Consider the following 17,500-nt stretch of genomic DNA (forward strand, 5'->3'; position numbering starts at 1 on the left):
GCGATCCTCAGGACTCTCATGATCCTGATGATGGTGGGGTTGATGGGTAGCGATGCGTTCATCTTGAGCTCCTCCAGAGTGATGCCCATGATGGACAGCAGCACGATGGCCAGGTCCAGCTGGTTCCACCTGGACACACACACACACACACAGACAGAGACACTCACACACACACACACACACACACACACACACACACACACACACACACACACAGACACACACACACACACACACACACACACACACACACACACACACACACACACACACACACACACACACACACACACACACACACACACACACACACATACACACTTTTGTGTCAAGATCCAATGCCCGAGTGAGGAACAGTTTTTGTGTGTGTGTGTGTGTAGTGTGTGTGTGTGTGTGTGTGTGTGTGTGTAGTGTGTGTGTGTGTGTGTGTGTACCTGTCCTTAAAGAACCTGTGCAGTCCGAAGGCCACTAGTTTCAGCAGGGTCTCGATGATGAAGATACAGGTAAACAGGTAGTTACAGTACTTCAGAGCCTCCTCCAGATACTGCAGACAGACAGACAGACAGACAGACAGACAGACAGACAGACAGACAGACAGACAGACAGACAGACAGGCAGGCAGACAGGCAGACAGGCAGACAGACAGACAGACAGACAGACAGACAGACAGACAGACAGACAGACAGACAGACAGACAGACAGACAGACAGACAGACAGACACACACACACACACACACACACACACACACACACACACACACACACACACACACACACACACACACACACACACACACAGTTAGTACCTCCTGTAGAAGTAAGAAGGTTCCAGAAGACCCAGACAGAACACTATTAGAGTTATATAGTATGACCATCAAGGTTACCAGCGGTTGGTTGATTTTCATACTTTCCTTGTTGCTATGGTTACCAAAGTTACCTAATTGCAGTGTGGTTGCTATAGTTACCAATGTGCGGGGTTACTTTTGTTACCCGAGGCTGGTTACGTGTGGTTGCTATAGTTACCCGAGACTGGTTGTAGTGTGGTTGCTATAGTTACCTGAGGCTGGTTGTGAAGTGGTTGCTATAGTTACCCGAGACTGGTTGTAGTGTGGTTGCTATAGTTACCTGAGGCTGGTTGTGAAGTGGTTGATATAGTTACCTGAGGTTGGTTGTAGTGTGGTTGCTATAGTTACCTGAGGCTGGTTGTGAAGTGGTTGATATAGTTACCTGAGGTTGGTTGTAGTGTGGTTGCTATAGTTACCAATGTGCGGGGTTACTTATGTTACCCAAGGCTGGTTGTCGTGTGGTTGCCATAGTTACCTGAGGTTGGTTGTAGTGTGGTTGCTATAGTTACCAATGTGCGGGGTTACTTCTGTTACCTGAGGTTGGTTGTGATGTGGTTGCTATAGTTACCCGAGGTTGGTTGTAGTGTGGTTGCTATAGTTACCTGTGGCTGGTTGTAGTGTGGTTGCTATAGTTACCTGAGGTTGCTATAGTTACCTGAGGTGATGTGGTTGCTATAGTTACCTGAGGTTGGTTGAGGTTGGTTGTGTGTGGTTGCTATAGTTACCTGAGGTTGGTTGTAGTGTGGTTGCTGTAGTTACCTGAGGTTGGTTGTGATGTGGTTGCTATAGTTACCCAAGGCTGGTTGTGTGTGGTTGCTATAGTTACCTGTGGTTGGTTGTAGTGTGGTTGCTATAGTTTGTGATGGTTGCTATAGTTACCTGAGGGTGGTTGCACCGGGAGTGTTGCTATAGTTACCTGTGGCTGGTTGTAATGCTCCATGCTCATGGTGACGACGTTGATGCCGATGATGACGGTGATGAAGAGGTCCAGGTAGTGGCTGGTGCACAACGTGTGGATGGTGAGACGCACCGGGGAGTAGTCTGCATAGTAGGGTCTCTGTTGGGCCTCTGGAACACACACACACACACACACACACGCACGCACGCACACACACACACACACACAGACACACACACACACACAGACACAGACACAACACACACACACACACACACACACACACACACACACGCACACACACGACACACACACGACACAGACACACACACACACACACACACACACACACACAGACACACACACACACACACACACACACACACACACACACACACACACACACACACACACACACACACACACACACACACACACACAGACAACACACATGTGGACACAGACACACACACACACACACACACACACACACACACACACCAGACACACACACACACAGTTGACATTCAGTACACAGACAGTCAGAACACCTACATGACAGGTGTGGCACGACGACAGAGGACCAGTGACATCACCAGAGACATTACTGAGAGTTGACATCAGAAACAGACAGTAACTATGACATCATCAGTAACAGTGACATCATCAGTAACAGACAGTAACTATGAGATCATCAGTAACAGACAGTAACTGTGAGATCATCAGTAACAGACAGTAACTATGGATCATCAGTAACAGACAGTAACTATGACATCATCAGAAACAGACAGTAACTGTGACATCATCAGTAACAGACAGTAACTGTGAGATCATCAGTAACAGACAGTAACTATGAGATCATCAGTAACAGACAGTAACTGTGACATCATCAGTAACAGACAGTAACTATGACATCATCAGTAACAGACAGTAACTGTGACATCATCAGTAACAGACAGTAACTGTGACATCATCAGTAACAGACAGTAACTATGACATCATCAGTAACAGACAGTAACTATGACATCATCAGTAACAGACAGTAACTATGACATCATCAGTAACAGACAGTAACTGTGACATCATGTAACTATGACATCATCAGAAACAGACAGTAACTGTGAATCATCAGTAACAGACAGTAACTATGACATCATCATAACTGTGACATCATCAGTAACAGACAGTAACTATGTCATCATCAGTAACAGACAGTAACTGTGACATCATCAGTAACAGACAGTAACTGTGAGATCATCAGTAACAGACAGTAACTATGACATCATCAGAAACAGACAGTAACTGTGAGATCATCAGTAACAGACAGTAACTGTGAGATCATGTAACAGACAGTAACTATGACATCAGTAACAGACAGTAACTGTGAGATCATCAGTAACAGACAGTAACTATGAGATCATCAGTAACAGACAGTAACTGAGATCATCAGTAACAGACAGTAACTGTGACATCATCAGTAACAGACAGTAACTGTGAGATCATCAGTAACAGACAGTAACATGACATCATCAGTAACAGATAGTAACTATGACATCATCAGTAACAGATAGATGACATCATCAGTAACAGACAGTAACTATGAGACAGACATGGTTTGGGAGTTGACATTCAGTCAGAAAGTGCAAATTCAAATTCAATGATTGAAAAAAATAAAAATCGCCCTAATTCAAAATAATGAAATTAATAAATTAATTAACTAATAAAAATTACAATTGATACTGATGTTGATATTGAATGGACCCCAGCCCTGCTGAGACAAACACGTGAGGTCATCCCAACGCCTGCTGGGGACTACCGCTTAGTGGCGTTGTGATTACGGAAGTCTAAAAAATATGGTCAACGGTTCCAGCTATGTTTCTGAGTCTGCTGCCCATCAAACCATGTTTTAATGTACAACACCGACGATACCGTCTCATGTTTACTCGGGTACAAACACCGACGATACCGTCTCATGTTTACCGGTACAGTAACACACCGACTGCATCGTACCGTAGTGTTTGTTAGAGAGATGATGCTGCTGTAGGTGTACAGACCTTAATCATGCATGTCCCAACGACGGGCCGACATCATGCCCACATTCAGAGCTAATGTAGCTAACGAAGCTTATATAGCTAACGTGAGATAACGTAGCTAACGTAGCTAATGTAGCTAATGTAGCTAATGTAGCTAACGTAGCATACATAGCTAACGCAATAGCGTAGCTAATATAGCTAACGTAGATAATGTAGCTAATGCAGCTAATGTAGCATACATAGCTAATGTAGCTAATGTAGATAATGTAGCTAATGTAGCTAACATAGCTAATGTAGCTAACGTAGATAATGTAGCTAACGTAGCATATATAGCTAACGCAGATAGCGTAGCTAATATAGCTAACGAGCTAATAGCTAATGTAGCTAACTAGCATACGTAGCTAATGTAGCTAATGTAGCTAACGTAGCTAATGTAGCTAACGTAGCATACATAGCTAACGCAGTATAGCTAATATAGCTAATGTAGATAATGTAGCTAATGTAGCTAACGTAGCATACATAGCTAATGTAGCTAAGATAATGTAGCTAATGATAGCTAATGTAGCTAACGTAGATAATGTAGCTAAGCATATATAGCTAACGCAGATAGCGTAGCTAATATAGCTAACGTAGCTAATGTAACTAATGTAGCTAACGTAGCATACGTAGCTAATGTAGCTAATGTCAGCTAACGTAGCTAATCTGGTGTCCTGTGAATTGAAGTATGCTCCCTCTAATTATCTCTCCCTCTCCCTCTCCTCCCGGAGGACCTGAGCCTTTGGGACCATGCCTCAGGACTACCTGACCTGATGACTCCTTGCAGTCCCCAGTCCACCTGGTCGTGCTGCTGCTCCAGTTTCAACTGTTCTGCCTGCGGCTATGAAACCCTGACATGTTCACCGGACCTGCTGTTTTCGACTCTCTCTCTCTCTCTCTTTACCGCACCTGCTGTCTCTAACTCTGAATGAAAAGACAACTGACATTTACTCCTGAGGTCGGGTTGTATCAGGGTTTATACTATAGAGATATCAGCTGTAGCAGGGTTTATACTGTAGAGATATCAGCTATAGCAGGGTTTATACTATAGAGATATCAGCTGTAGCAGGGTTTATACTGTAGAGATATCAGCTGTAGCAGGGTTTATACTGTAGAGATATCAGCTGTAGCAGGGTTTATACTGTAGAGATATCAGCTGTAGCAGGGTTTATACTGTAGAGATATCAGCTGTAGCAGGGTTTATACTGTAGAGATATCAGCTGTAGCAGGGTTTATACTGTAGAGATATCAGGTCAGCTGTAGCAGGGTTTATACTATAGAGATATCAGCTGTAGCAGGGTTTATACTGTAGAGATATCAGCTGTAGCAGGGTTTATACTGTAGAGATATCAGCTGTAGCAGGGTTTATATTGTAGAGATATCAGCTGTAGCAGGGTTTATACTGTAGAGATATCAGCTGTAGCAGGGTTTATACTGTAGAGATATCAGCTGTAGCAGGGTTTATACTGTAGAGATATCAGCTGTAGCAGGGTTTATACTGTAGAGATATCAGCTGTAGCAGGGTTTATACTGTAGAGATATCAGCTGTAGCAGGGTTTATACTATAGAGATATCAGCTGTATCAGGGTTTATACTATAGAGATATCAGCTGTAGCAGGGTTTATACTGTAGAGATATCAGCTGTAGCAGGGTTTATACTGTAGAGATATCAGCTGTAGCAGGGTTTATACTTATATCAGCTGTAGCAGGGTTTATACTATAGAGATATCAGCTGTAGCAGGGTTTATACTATAGAGATATCAGCTGTAGCAGGGTTTATACTGTAGAGATATCAGCTGTAGCAGGGTTTATACTATAGAGATATCAGCTGTAGCAGGGTTTATACTGTAGAGATATCAGCTGTAGCAGGGTTTATACTGTAGAGATATCAGCTGTAGCAGGGTTTATACTATAGAGATATCAGCTGTAGCAGGGTTTATACTGTAGAGATATCAGCTGTAGCAGGGTTTATACTGTAGAGATATCAGCTGTAGCAGGGTTTATACTGTAGAGATATCAGCTGTAGCAGGGTTTATACTGTAGAGATATCAGGTCAGCTGTAGCAGGGTTTATACTGTAGAGATATCAGCTGTAGCAGGGTTTATACTGTAGAGATATCAGCTGTAGTAGGGTTTATACTATAGAGATATCAGGTCAGCTGTAGCAGGGTTTATACTGTAGAGATATCAGCTGTAGCAGGGTTTATACTGTAGAGATATCAGCTATAGCAGGGTTTATACTGAAGAGATATCAGGTCAGCTGTAGCAGGGTTTATACTGTAGAGATATCAGCTGTAGCAGGGTTTATACTGTAGAGATATCAGCTGTAGCAGGGTTTATACTGTAGAGATATCAGGTCAGCTGTAGCAGGGTTTATACTGTAGAGATATCAGCTGTAGCAGGGTTTATACTGTAGAGATATCAGCTGTAGCAGGGTTTATACTGTAGAGATATCAGCTGTAGCAGGGTTTATACTGTAGAGATATCAGCTGTAGCAGGGTTTATACTGTAGAGATATCAGCTGTAGCAGGGTTTATACTAGAGATATCAGAGATATCAGCTGTAGCAGGGTTTATACTGTAGAGATATCAGCTGTAGTAGGGTTTATACTGTAGAGATATCAGCTGTAGCAGGGTTTATACTATAGAGATATCAGCTGTAGCAGGGTTTATACTGTAGAGATATCAGCTGTAGCAGGGTTTATACTGTAGAGATATCAGCTGTAGCAGGGTTTATACTGTAGAGATATCAGCTGTAGCAGGGTTTATACTGTAGAGATATCAGCTGTAGCAGGGTTTATACTGTAGAGATATCAGCTGTAGCAGGGTTTATACTGTAGAGATATCAGCTATAGCAGGGTTTATACTGTAGAGATATCAGCTGTAGCAGGGTTTATACTGTAGAGATATCAGCTGTAGCAGGGTTTATACTGTAGAGATATCAGCTGTAGCAGGGTTTATACTGTAGAGATATCAGCTGTAGCAGGGTTTATACTGTAGAGATATCAGCTGTAGCAGGGTTTATACTGTAGAGATATCAGCTGTAGCAGGGTTTATACTGTAGAGATATCAGCTGTAGCAGGGTTTATACTGTAGAGATATCAGCTGTAGCAGGGTTTATACTGTAGAGATATCAGCTGTAGCAGGTTTAGAGATATCAGGTTTATACTATAGAGATAGAGCATATATCAGCTGTAGCAGGGTTTATACTGTAGAGATATCAGCTGTAGCAGGGTTTATACTGTAGAGATATCAGCTGTAGCAGGGTTTATACTGTAGAGATATCAGCTGTAGCAGGGTTTATACTGTAGAGATATCAGTTTATATATCAGCTGTAGCAGGGTTTATACTGTAGAGATATCAGTAGCAGGGTTTATACTGTAGAGATATGTAGCAGGGTTTATACTGTAGAGATATCAGCTGTAGCAGGGTTTATACTGTAGAGATATCAGCTGTAGCAGGGTTTATACTGTAGAGATATCAGCTGTAGCAGGGTTTATACTGTAGAGATATCAGCTGTAGCAGGGTTTATACTATAGAGATATCAGCTGTAGCAGGGTTTATACTGTAGAGATATCAGCTGTAGCAGGGTTTATACTGTAGAGATATCAGCTGTAGCAGGGTTTATACTGTAGAGATATCAGCTGTAGCAGGGTTTATACTGTAGAGATATCAGCTGTAGCAGGGTTTATACTGTAGAGATATCAGCTGTCAGCAGGGTTTATACTGTAGAGATATCAGCTGTAGCAGGGTTTATACTGTAGAGATATCAGCTGTAGCAGGGTTTATACTGTAGAGATATCAGCTGTAGCAGGGTTTATACTGTAGAGATATCAGCTGTAGCTGTAGCAGGGTTTATACTGTAGAGATATCAGCTGTAGCAGGGTTTATACTGTAGAGATATCAGATATCAGTAGCAGGGTTTATACTGTAGAGATATCAGCTGTAGCAGGGTTTATACTGTAGAGATATCAGCTGTAGCAGGGTTTATACTGTAGAGATATCAGCTGTAGCAGGGTTTATACTGTAGAGATATCAGCTGTAGCAGGGTTTATACTATAGAGATATCAGCTGTAGCATATACTGTAGAGATCATCAGCTGTAGCAGGGTTTATACTGTAGAGATATCAGCTGTAGCAGGGTTTATACTGTAGAGATATCAGCTGTAGCAGGGTTTATACTGTAGAGATATCAGGTCAGCTATAGCAGGGTTTATACTATAGAGATATCAGCTGTAGCAGGGTTTATACTGTAGAGATATCAGCTGTAGCAGGGTTTATACTGTAGAGATATCAGCTGTAGCAGGGTTTATACTGTAGAGATATCAGCTGTAGCAGGGTTTATACTGTAGAGATATCAGCTGTAGCAGGGTTTATACTGTAGAGATATCAGCTGTAGCAGGGTTTATACTGTAGAGATATCAGCTGTAGCAGGGTTTATACTGTAGAGATATCAGCTGTAGCAGGGTTTATTTATACTGTAGCAGGGTTTATACTGTAGAGATATATCAGCTGTAGCAGGGTTTATACTGTAGAGATATCAGGCTGTAGCAGGGTTTATACTGTAGAGATATCAGCTGTAGCAGGGTTTATACTGTAGAGATATCAGCTGTAGCAGGGTTTATACTATAGAGATATCAGCTGTAGCAGGGTTTATACTGTAGAGATATCAGCTGTAGCAGGGTTTATACTGTAGAGATATCAGCTGTAGCAGGGTTTATACTGTAGAGATATCAGCTGTAGCAGGGTTTATACTATAGAGATATCAGCTGTAGCAGGGTTTATACTGTAGAGATATCAGCTGTAGCAGGGTTTATACTGTAGAGATATCAGCTGTAGCAGGGTTTATACTGTAGAGATATCAGCTGTAGCAGGGTTTATACTGTAGAGATATCAGCTGTAGCAGGGTTTATACTGTAGAGATATCAGCTGTAGCAGGGTTTATACTGTCAGCTGTAGAGGGTTTATATATCAGCTGTAGCAGGGTTTATACTAGAGATATCAGAGGGTTTATACTGTAGAGATATCAGCTGTAGCAGGGTTTATACTGTAGAGATATCAGCTGTAGCAGGGTTTATACTGTAGAGATATCAGCCAGGGTTTATACTGTAGAGATATCCCATGCTGTAGAGATATCACTAGCAGGGGAGAGATATGGGTGGGTGTTGCTGGGTAGGGTTTATCATGCAGATATCATGCAGTATACTGTCAAAGCTCCCTCACTGTGCAGTAACTGGGGTGATGGGTTGTGTTGCTGTGTAGGGTCATGCAGCCTCATGCAGTCTGTGTCAAAGCCCTGTGTGTGTGTGTGTGTGTGTGTGTGTGTGTGTGTGTGTGTCTGTCTGTCTGTCTGTCTGTCTGTCTGTCTGTCTGTCTGTCTGTCTGTCTGTCTGTCTGTCTGTCTGTCTGTCTGTCTGTCTATCTATCTGTCTGCTTCTCTCCCCTCTCCATCCGTTAGGTTATGAAAGCAGGCAGTGCTCAGAAAAATAAACTACAGACCGGCACCATCCTTCTCCTTACTCCTGCGCTTTTCTCCAGGATTTTGAGCCTCTTCTCTTCCAGGCCGCTGCTCTTCCTCTTCCTGGTCCTGACGACACTTGTGGAAGTTCTCCACCACCACGCCCACGAACATGTTGAGGACGAAGAAACTGACGATGAGGAGGAAGGAGATGAAGTAGAGGAGCATCCACGGGTTGTGGTTCCTCACCGGCTGGAGGAGGGAGGGAGGTGGAGAGGAGGAGAGAGAGAGAGGGAGGGAGAGAGTGAGGGAGAGAGGAGAGAGAAGGAGAGAGGAGAGAGAGAGAGCAGGGAGAGACTGAGAGAGAGGAGGAGAGAAGAGAGAGGATGTAGCAGAGAGAGAGGGAGAGAGGAGGAGAGCAGGAGGGAGAGGACTCCAAAGAGATATCAGATGTAGCAGGGTTTATAGATAGAGGAGAGAGGAGAAGAGGATGGAGAGCTGTAGCAGGGTATTATACTGGAGAGTGAGGAGAGATAGGGACATCTATAGGAGAGAGATCAGACTGCAAAGAGAGATTACAGAGGGAACTGGGGAGAGGGAGAGGAGAGAGGGTAGGGTCATGCAGCCTCATGCATATGTCAGTGTCATCTGTGTGTCCAACACTGTCTGCAAACTGGATGTCTGTGTGTGTGTGTGTGTGTGTCTGTGTGTGTGTGTGTGTGTGTGTGTGTGTGTGTGTGTCCAGTGTGTGTAATGTATGTGTGTGTAGGGTTAATATACCCATGTAGATGAACTACAGCCTCAGGGCTCTTCTCACTGTCTGTCTGGGCCTGACTCCAAACTCCAGCCTACCTGTAATATGGGTGTGTGTCTGAGGTGTGTGTATTCCCTCTGCACACTGAGTCACAGAACCTCCTGAAATATACCTGGTAGTTTGACTGCATCAAGGCCATCATACAGAGAGGAGAGGAGAGGAGGAGGGAGGGAGAGAGGGAGAGAGAGGAGAGAGAGAGGAGAGGAGAGAGAGAAAGGGAGAGAGAGGAGAGGGAGAGGGGAGGAGAGAGGAGAGGAGGGAGAGGAGAGGGAGAGAGGAGAGGAGAGGAGAGGAGAGAGGAGGAGAAGAGAGGAGAGGGAGAGGAGAGGAGCAGGAGAGGGAGGAGGAGGGAGGGAGAGGGGAAAGAGATGAAAGGAATAAAGGGGGACTGGAGAGAGGAGAGGAGAGAGGAGAGGAGAGGAGAGGAGGAGAGAGGGAGAATAGGGAGAGGAGAGGAGAGGAGGAGATCTGGCTATATATCATCTGAGGAGAGGAAGAGTGGAGAGGAGAGGAGAGTGTGGGTGTGTGTGATGAGGTGTGTGTAGGGTTCCCAATATACCCAGTATGTGTTGTAGGGGAGGAGAGGGCTCTGGCTCAGGTCTGGGCCTGAGAGGAAACTCTGAGGAGTGAGAGGACACTGAGTCACAGAAGGAAGGAGAGGAGAGGGACTGGATCAAGGAGAGAGAGGAGAGGAGAGGAGAGGAGAGGGAGAGGAGAGGAAGAGGAGGGAGAGGAGAGAAAAGAGAGGAGAGGAGAGGAGAGGAGAGGGAGAGGGAGAGGAGGAGAGGAGAGGAGAGAGGGAGAGGAGAGGAGAGGGAGGAGAGGAGAGGGAGAGAGGAGAGGGGAGAGGAGAGGAGAGAGGAGAGAGGAGAGAGAGGAGAGGAGAGGAGAGGAGAGGAGAGGAGAGGAGAGGAGAGGAGAGGAGAGGAGAGAGAGAGAGAGGAGAGGAGAGGAGAGAGAGGAGAGGAGAGGGAGAGTAGAGGAGAGGAGAGGAGAGGAGAGGAGAGGAGAGGAGAGGAGAGGAGAGGAGAGGAGAGGAGAGGAGAGGAGAGAAAAGGAGAGGAGAGGAGATGGAGGAGAGGAGAGGAGAGAGAGAGGAGGGGAGAGGAGAGGAGAGAGAGAGGAGAGGAGAGGAGAGGAGAGGAGAGGAGAGGAGAGGAGAGGAGAGGAGAGAGAGAGGAGAGGAGAGGAGATGAGAGGAGAGGAGAGGAGAGGAGAGGAGAGGAGAGAGAGGAGAGGAGAGGAGATGAGAGAAAAGGAGAGGAGAGGAGAGAAAATGAGAGGAGAGGAGAGGAGAGAAAATGAGAGGAGAGGAGAGGAGAGGAGAGAAAGGGAGAGCAGAGGAGAAGAGAGGAGAGGAGAGGAGAGGAGTCACCTGCTGGTCTACTCCCACTGCATCCAGGCCATCATACATGATGTTGACCCATCCATCCTTACAGGACAGCACGAACAGAGACATCAGAGCCTGGAATACACAGACAGTGTTCACACACACACAGTGTTCACATACACACACACACACACACACACACATACACACACACACACACACACACACACACACACAGTGTTCACACACACACACACCTGTCCCAGGTTGTCAAAGTTGTATTTCCTGCGTGTCCAGCGGTAGTTGGCCAGCAGACAGTCTGTCTTGGTGCTGATGTTTCTGGTGTCCGGGCCTTCACAGAGGTAGAATTTACCCTTGAACAGCTGGACCAATCAGAGGACAGGGAACATTAATAACACTACTGACTACCTCTGTTTCTGGTGTCCAGACCTTCACAGAGGTAGAATTTACCCTTGAACAGCTGGACCAATCAGAGGACAGAGAGGACAGGGGACATTAATAACACTACTGACTACCTCTGTTTCTGGTGTCCAGACCTTCACAGAGGTAGAATTTACCCTTGAACAGCTGGACCAATCAGAGGACAGAGAGGACAGGGGACATTAATAACACTACTGACTACCTCTGTTTCTGGTGTCCGGGCCTTCACAGAGGTAGAATTTACCCTTGAACAGCTGGACCAATCAGAGGACAGAGAGGACAGGGGACATTAATAACACTACTGACTACCTCTGTTTCTGGTGTCCGGGCCTTCACAGAGGTAGAATTTACCCTTGAACAGCTGGACCAATCAGAGGACAGAGAGGACAGGGGACATGAATAACACTATGGACTACCCCTTAAACAACTAGACAAAACCAACCCAGGGGACAGAGAGGACATGAATAACACTATGGACTACCTCTTAAACAACTAGACAACTAGACACAACCAACCAGGGGACAGGGACATGAATAACACTATGGACTACCCCTTAAACAACTAGACAACTAGACAAAACCAACCCAGGGGACAGAGAGGACATGGGACATGAATAACACTATGGACTACCCCTTAAACAACTAGACAACTAGACAAAACCAACCCAGGGGACAGAGAGGACATGAATAACACTATGGACTACCCTTAAACAACTAGACAACTAGACACAACCAACCCAGGGGACAGAGAGGACATGAATAACACTATGGACTACCCCTTAAACAACTAGACAACTAGACACAACCAACCCAGGGGACAGAGAGGACAGGGGACATTAATAACACTATGGACTACCCCTTAAACAACTAGACAACTAGACACAACCAACCCAGGGGACAGAGAGGACATGAATAACACTATGGACTACCCCTTAAACAACTAGACAACTAGACACAACCAACCCAGGGGACAGAGAGGACAGGGGACATTAATAACACTATGGACTACCCCTTAAACAACTAGACAACTAGACAAAACCAACCCAGGGGACAGAGAGGACATGAATAACACTATGGACTACCCCTTAAACAACTAGACAACTAGACAAACCAACCCAGGGGACAGAGAGGACAGGGGACATGAATAACACTATGGACTACCCCTTAAACAACTAGACAACTAGACACAACCAACCCAGGGGACAGAGAGGACATGAATAACACTATGGACTACCCTTAAACAACTAGACAACTAGACACAACCAACCCAGGGGACAGAGGACATGAATAACACTATGGACTACCCCTTAAACAACTAGACAACTAGACAAACCAACCCAGGGGACAGAGAGGACAGCGGAATAACACTATGGACTACCCCTTAAACAACTAGACAACTAGACAAACCAACCCAGGGGACAGAGAGGACATGAATAACACTATGGACTACCCATTAAACAACTAGACAACTAGACAAAACCAACCCAGGGGACAGAGAGGACAGGGGACATGAATAACACTATGGACTACCCCTTAAACAACTAGACAACTAGACACAACCAACCCAGGGACAGAGAGGACATGACATGAATAACACTATGGACTACCCTTAAACAACTAGACAACTAGACACAACCAACCCAGGGGACAGAGAGGACATGAATAACACTATGGACTACCCCTTAAACAACTAGACAACTAGACACAACCAACCCAGGGGACAGAGAGGACAGGGGACATGAATAACACTATGGACTACCCCTTAAACAACTAGACAACTAGACACAACCAACCCAGGGGACAGAGGACAAGGGACATGAATAACACTATGGACTACCCATTAAACAACTAGACAACTAGACACAACCAACCCAGGGGACAGAGAGGACAGGGGACATTAATAACACTATGGACTACCCCTTAAACAACTAGACAACTAGACAAAACCAACCCAGGGGACAGAGAGGACAGGGGACATGAATAACACTATGGACTACCCCTTAAACAACTAGACAACTAGACACAACCAACCCAGGGGACAGAGAGGACATGAATAACACTATGGACTACCCCTTAAACAACTAGACAACTAGACACAACCAACCCAGGGGACAGGGACAAGGGACATGAATAACACTATGGACTACCCCTTAAACAACTAGACAACTAGACAAAACCAACCCAGGGGACAGAGGACAGGGGACATTAATAACACTATGGACTACCCCTTAAACAACTAGACAACTAGACACAACCAACCCAGGGGACAGAGAGGACAGGGGACATGAATAACACTATGGACTACCCCTTAAACAACTAGACAACTAGACACAACCAACCCAGGGGACAGAGGACAGGGGACATGAATAACACTATGGACTACCCATTAAACAACTAGACAACTAGACACAACCAACCCAGGGGACAGAGAGGACAGGACATGAATAACACTATGGACTACCCCTTAAACAACTAGACAACTAGACACAACCAACCCAGGGGACAGAGAGGACAGGGGACATGAATAACACTATGGACTACCCCTTAAACAACTAGACAACTAGACAAAACCAACCCAGGGGACAGAGGACAGGGGACATTAATAACACTATGGACTACCCCTTAAACAACTAGACAACTAGACACAACCAACCCAGGGGACAGAGAGGACAGGGGACATGAATAACACTATGGACTACCCCTTAAACAACTAGACAACTAGACACAACCAACCCAGGGACAGAGGGACAGGGGACATGAATAACACTATGGACTACCCATTAAACAACTAGACAACTAGACACAACCAACCCAGGGGACAGAGAGAGGACATGAATAACACTATGGACTACCCCTTAAACAACTAGACAACTAGACACAACCAACCCCAGGGGACAGAGAGGACATGAATAACACTATGGACTACCCCTTAAACAACTAGACAACTAGACACAACCAACCCAGGGGACAGAGAGGACAAGGGACAGGGAATAACACTATGGACTACCCATTAAACAACTAGACAACTAGACACAACCAACCCAGGGGACAGAGAGGACAGGGGATTAACACTATGGACTACCCCTTAAACAAACAACTAGACACAACCAACCCAGGGGACAGAGAGGACAGGGGACATTAATAACACTATGGACTACCCCTTAAACAACTAGACAACTAGACACAACCAACCCAGGGGACAGAGAGGACAGGGGACATGAATAACACTATGGACTACCCTTAAACAACTAGACAACTAGACAAACCAACCCAGGGGACAGAGAGGACATTAATAACACTATGGACTACCCCTTAAACAACTAGACAACTAGACACAACCAACCCCAGGGGGACAGAGAGGACAGGGGACATTAATAACACTATGGACTACCCATTAAACAACTAGACAACTAGACACAACCAACCCAGGGGACAGAGAGGACATGAATAACACTATGGACTACCCTTAAACAACTAGACAACTAGACACAACCAACCCAGGGGACAGAGAGGACAGGGGACATGAATAACACTATGGACTACCCCTTAAACAACTAGACAACTAGACACAACCAACCCAGGGGACAGAGAGGACATGAATAACACTATGGACTACCCCTTAAACAACTAGACAACTAGACAAACCAACCCAGGGGACAGAGAGGAGGACATGAATAACACTATGGACTACCCCCTTAAACAACTAGACAACTAGACACAACCAACCCAGGGGACAGAGAGGACAGGGGACATGAATAACACTATGGACTACCTCTTAAACAACTAGACAACTAGACACAACCAACCCAGGGGACAGAGAGGACATGAATAACACTATGGACTACCCCTTAAACAACTAGACAACTAGACAAAACCAACCCAGGGGACAGAGAGGACAGGGGACATTAATAACACTATGGACTACCCCTTAAACAACTAGACAACTAGACAAAACCAACCCAGGGGACAGAGAGGACAGGGGACATTAATAACACTATGGACTACCCCTTAAACAACTAGACAACTAGACACAACCAACCCAGGGGACAGAGAGGACAGGGACATGAATAACACTATGGACTACCCCTTAAACAACTAGACAACTAGACAAAACCAACCCAGGGGACAGAGAGGACAGGGGACATTAATAACACTATGGACTACCCCTTAAACAACTAGACAACTAGACAAACCAACCCAGGGGACAGAGAGGACAGGGGACATTAATAACACTATGGACTACCCCTTAAACAACTAGACAACTAGACAAAACCAACCCAGGGGACAGAGAGGACAGGGGACATGAATAACACTATGGACTACCCCTTAAACAACTAGACAACTAGACAAAACCAACCCAGGGGACAGAGAGGACAAGGGACATGAATAACACTATGGACTACCCCTTAAACAACTAGACAACTAGACACAACCAACCCAGGGGACAGAGAGGACATGAATAACACTATGGACTACCCCTTAAACAACTAGACAACTAGACACAACCAACCCAGGGGACAGAGAGGACATGGGACATTAATAACACTATGGACTACCCCTTAAACAACTAGACAACTAGACACAACCAACCCAGGGGACAGAGAGGACATGAATAACACTATGGACTACCCCTTAAACAACTAGACAACTAGACACAACCAACCCAGGGGACAGAGAGGACATGAATAACACTATGGACTACCCATTAAACAACTAGACAACTAGACACAACCAACCCAGGGGACAGAGAGGACAGGGGATCATAAATAACATTCACTGGTAATGATAGTGGATGGGGGGTCACTGGTAATGTTAGTGGATGGGGGGTCACTGGTAATGCTAGTGGATGGGGGGTCACTGGTAATGTTAGTGGATGGGGGGTCACTGGTAATGTTAGTGGATGGGGAGTCACTGGTAATGTTAGTGGATGGGGGGTCACTGGTAATGCTAGTGGATGGGGGGTCACTGGTAATGTTAGTGGATGGGGGGTCACTGGTAATGCTAGTGGATGGGGGGTCACTGGTAATGTTAGTGGGTGGGGGTCACTGGTAATGCTAGTGGATGGGGGTCACTGGTAATGTTAGTGATGGGAGGGTCACTGGTAATGCTAGTGGATGGGGGTCACTGGTAATGTTAGTGTATGGGGGTCACTGGTAATGTTAGTGGATGGGGGGTCACTGGTAATGATAGTGGGGTCACTGGTAATGCTAGTGGATGGGGGTCACTGGTAATGTTAGTGGATGGGGGGTCACTGGTAATGCTAGTGGATGGGGGTCACTGGTAATGTTAGTGTATGTGGGGTCACTGATAATGTTAGTGGATGGGGGTCACTGGTAATGCTAGTGGATGGGGTCACTGGTAATGCTAGTGGATGGGGGTCACTGGTAATGTTAGTGGATGGGGGGGTCACTGGTAATGTTAGTGGATGGGGGTCACTGGTAATGTTAGTGGGTGGGGGTCACTGGTAATGATAGTGGATGGGGGTCACTGGTAATGATAGTGGGGTCACTGGTAATGCTAGTGGATGGGGTCACTGGTAATGTTAGTGGATGGGGGTCACTGGTAATGCTAGTAGATGGGGGTCACTGGTAATGTTAGTGGATGGGGTCACTGGTAATGCTAGTGGATGGGGGTCACTGGTAATGTTA

The 17,500-nt window shown here is 45.5% G+C and overlaps 1 protein-coding gene and 1 long non-coding RNA gene across 2 annotated transcripts in view; one reads left to right on the plus strand and one right to left on the minus strand.

Annotated features, from left to right (window-relative positions):
• Nucleotides 1–5: 5 nt before the first annotated feature.
• The window catches only part of LOC127925623 (voltage-dependent T-type calcium channel subunit alpha-1I-like), a gene marked incomplete at its 3' end in the record, with an annotated part of 76,457 nt that continues 58,962 nt past the window's right edge, over nt 6–17,500 (minus strand). Inside the window, 6 exon segments of the mRNA XM_052510645.1 lie at nt 6–129; nt 435–544; nt 1,763–1,914; nt 9,310–9,520; nt 11,458–11,547; nt 11,670–11,795. Of these exon segments, the coding sequence (XP_052366605.1) occupies nt 6–129; nt 435–544; nt 1,763–1,914; nt 9,310–9,520; nt 11,458–11,547; nt 11,670–11,795 (813 nt within the window).
• LOC127925622 (uncharacterized) lies at nt 4,499–6,338 on the plus strand. The gene is made up of 3 exons (XR_008121617.1): nt 4,499–5,065; nt 5,610–5,865; nt 6,137–6,338. It is a non-coding gene; the product is annotated as an uncharacterized LOC127925622 (long non-coding RNA).

This window comes from Oncorhynchus keta, unplaced genomic scaffold (genome assembly GCF_023373465.1).
Source record: "Oncorhynchus keta strain PuntledgeMale-10-30-2019 unplaced genomic scaffold, Oket_V2 Un_contig_5929_pilon_pilon, whole genome shotgun sequence".
In the NCBI taxonomy this organism is placed as follows: Eukaryota; Metazoa; Chordata; class Actinopteri; order Salmoniformes; family Salmonidae; genus Oncorhynchus; species Oncorhynchus keta.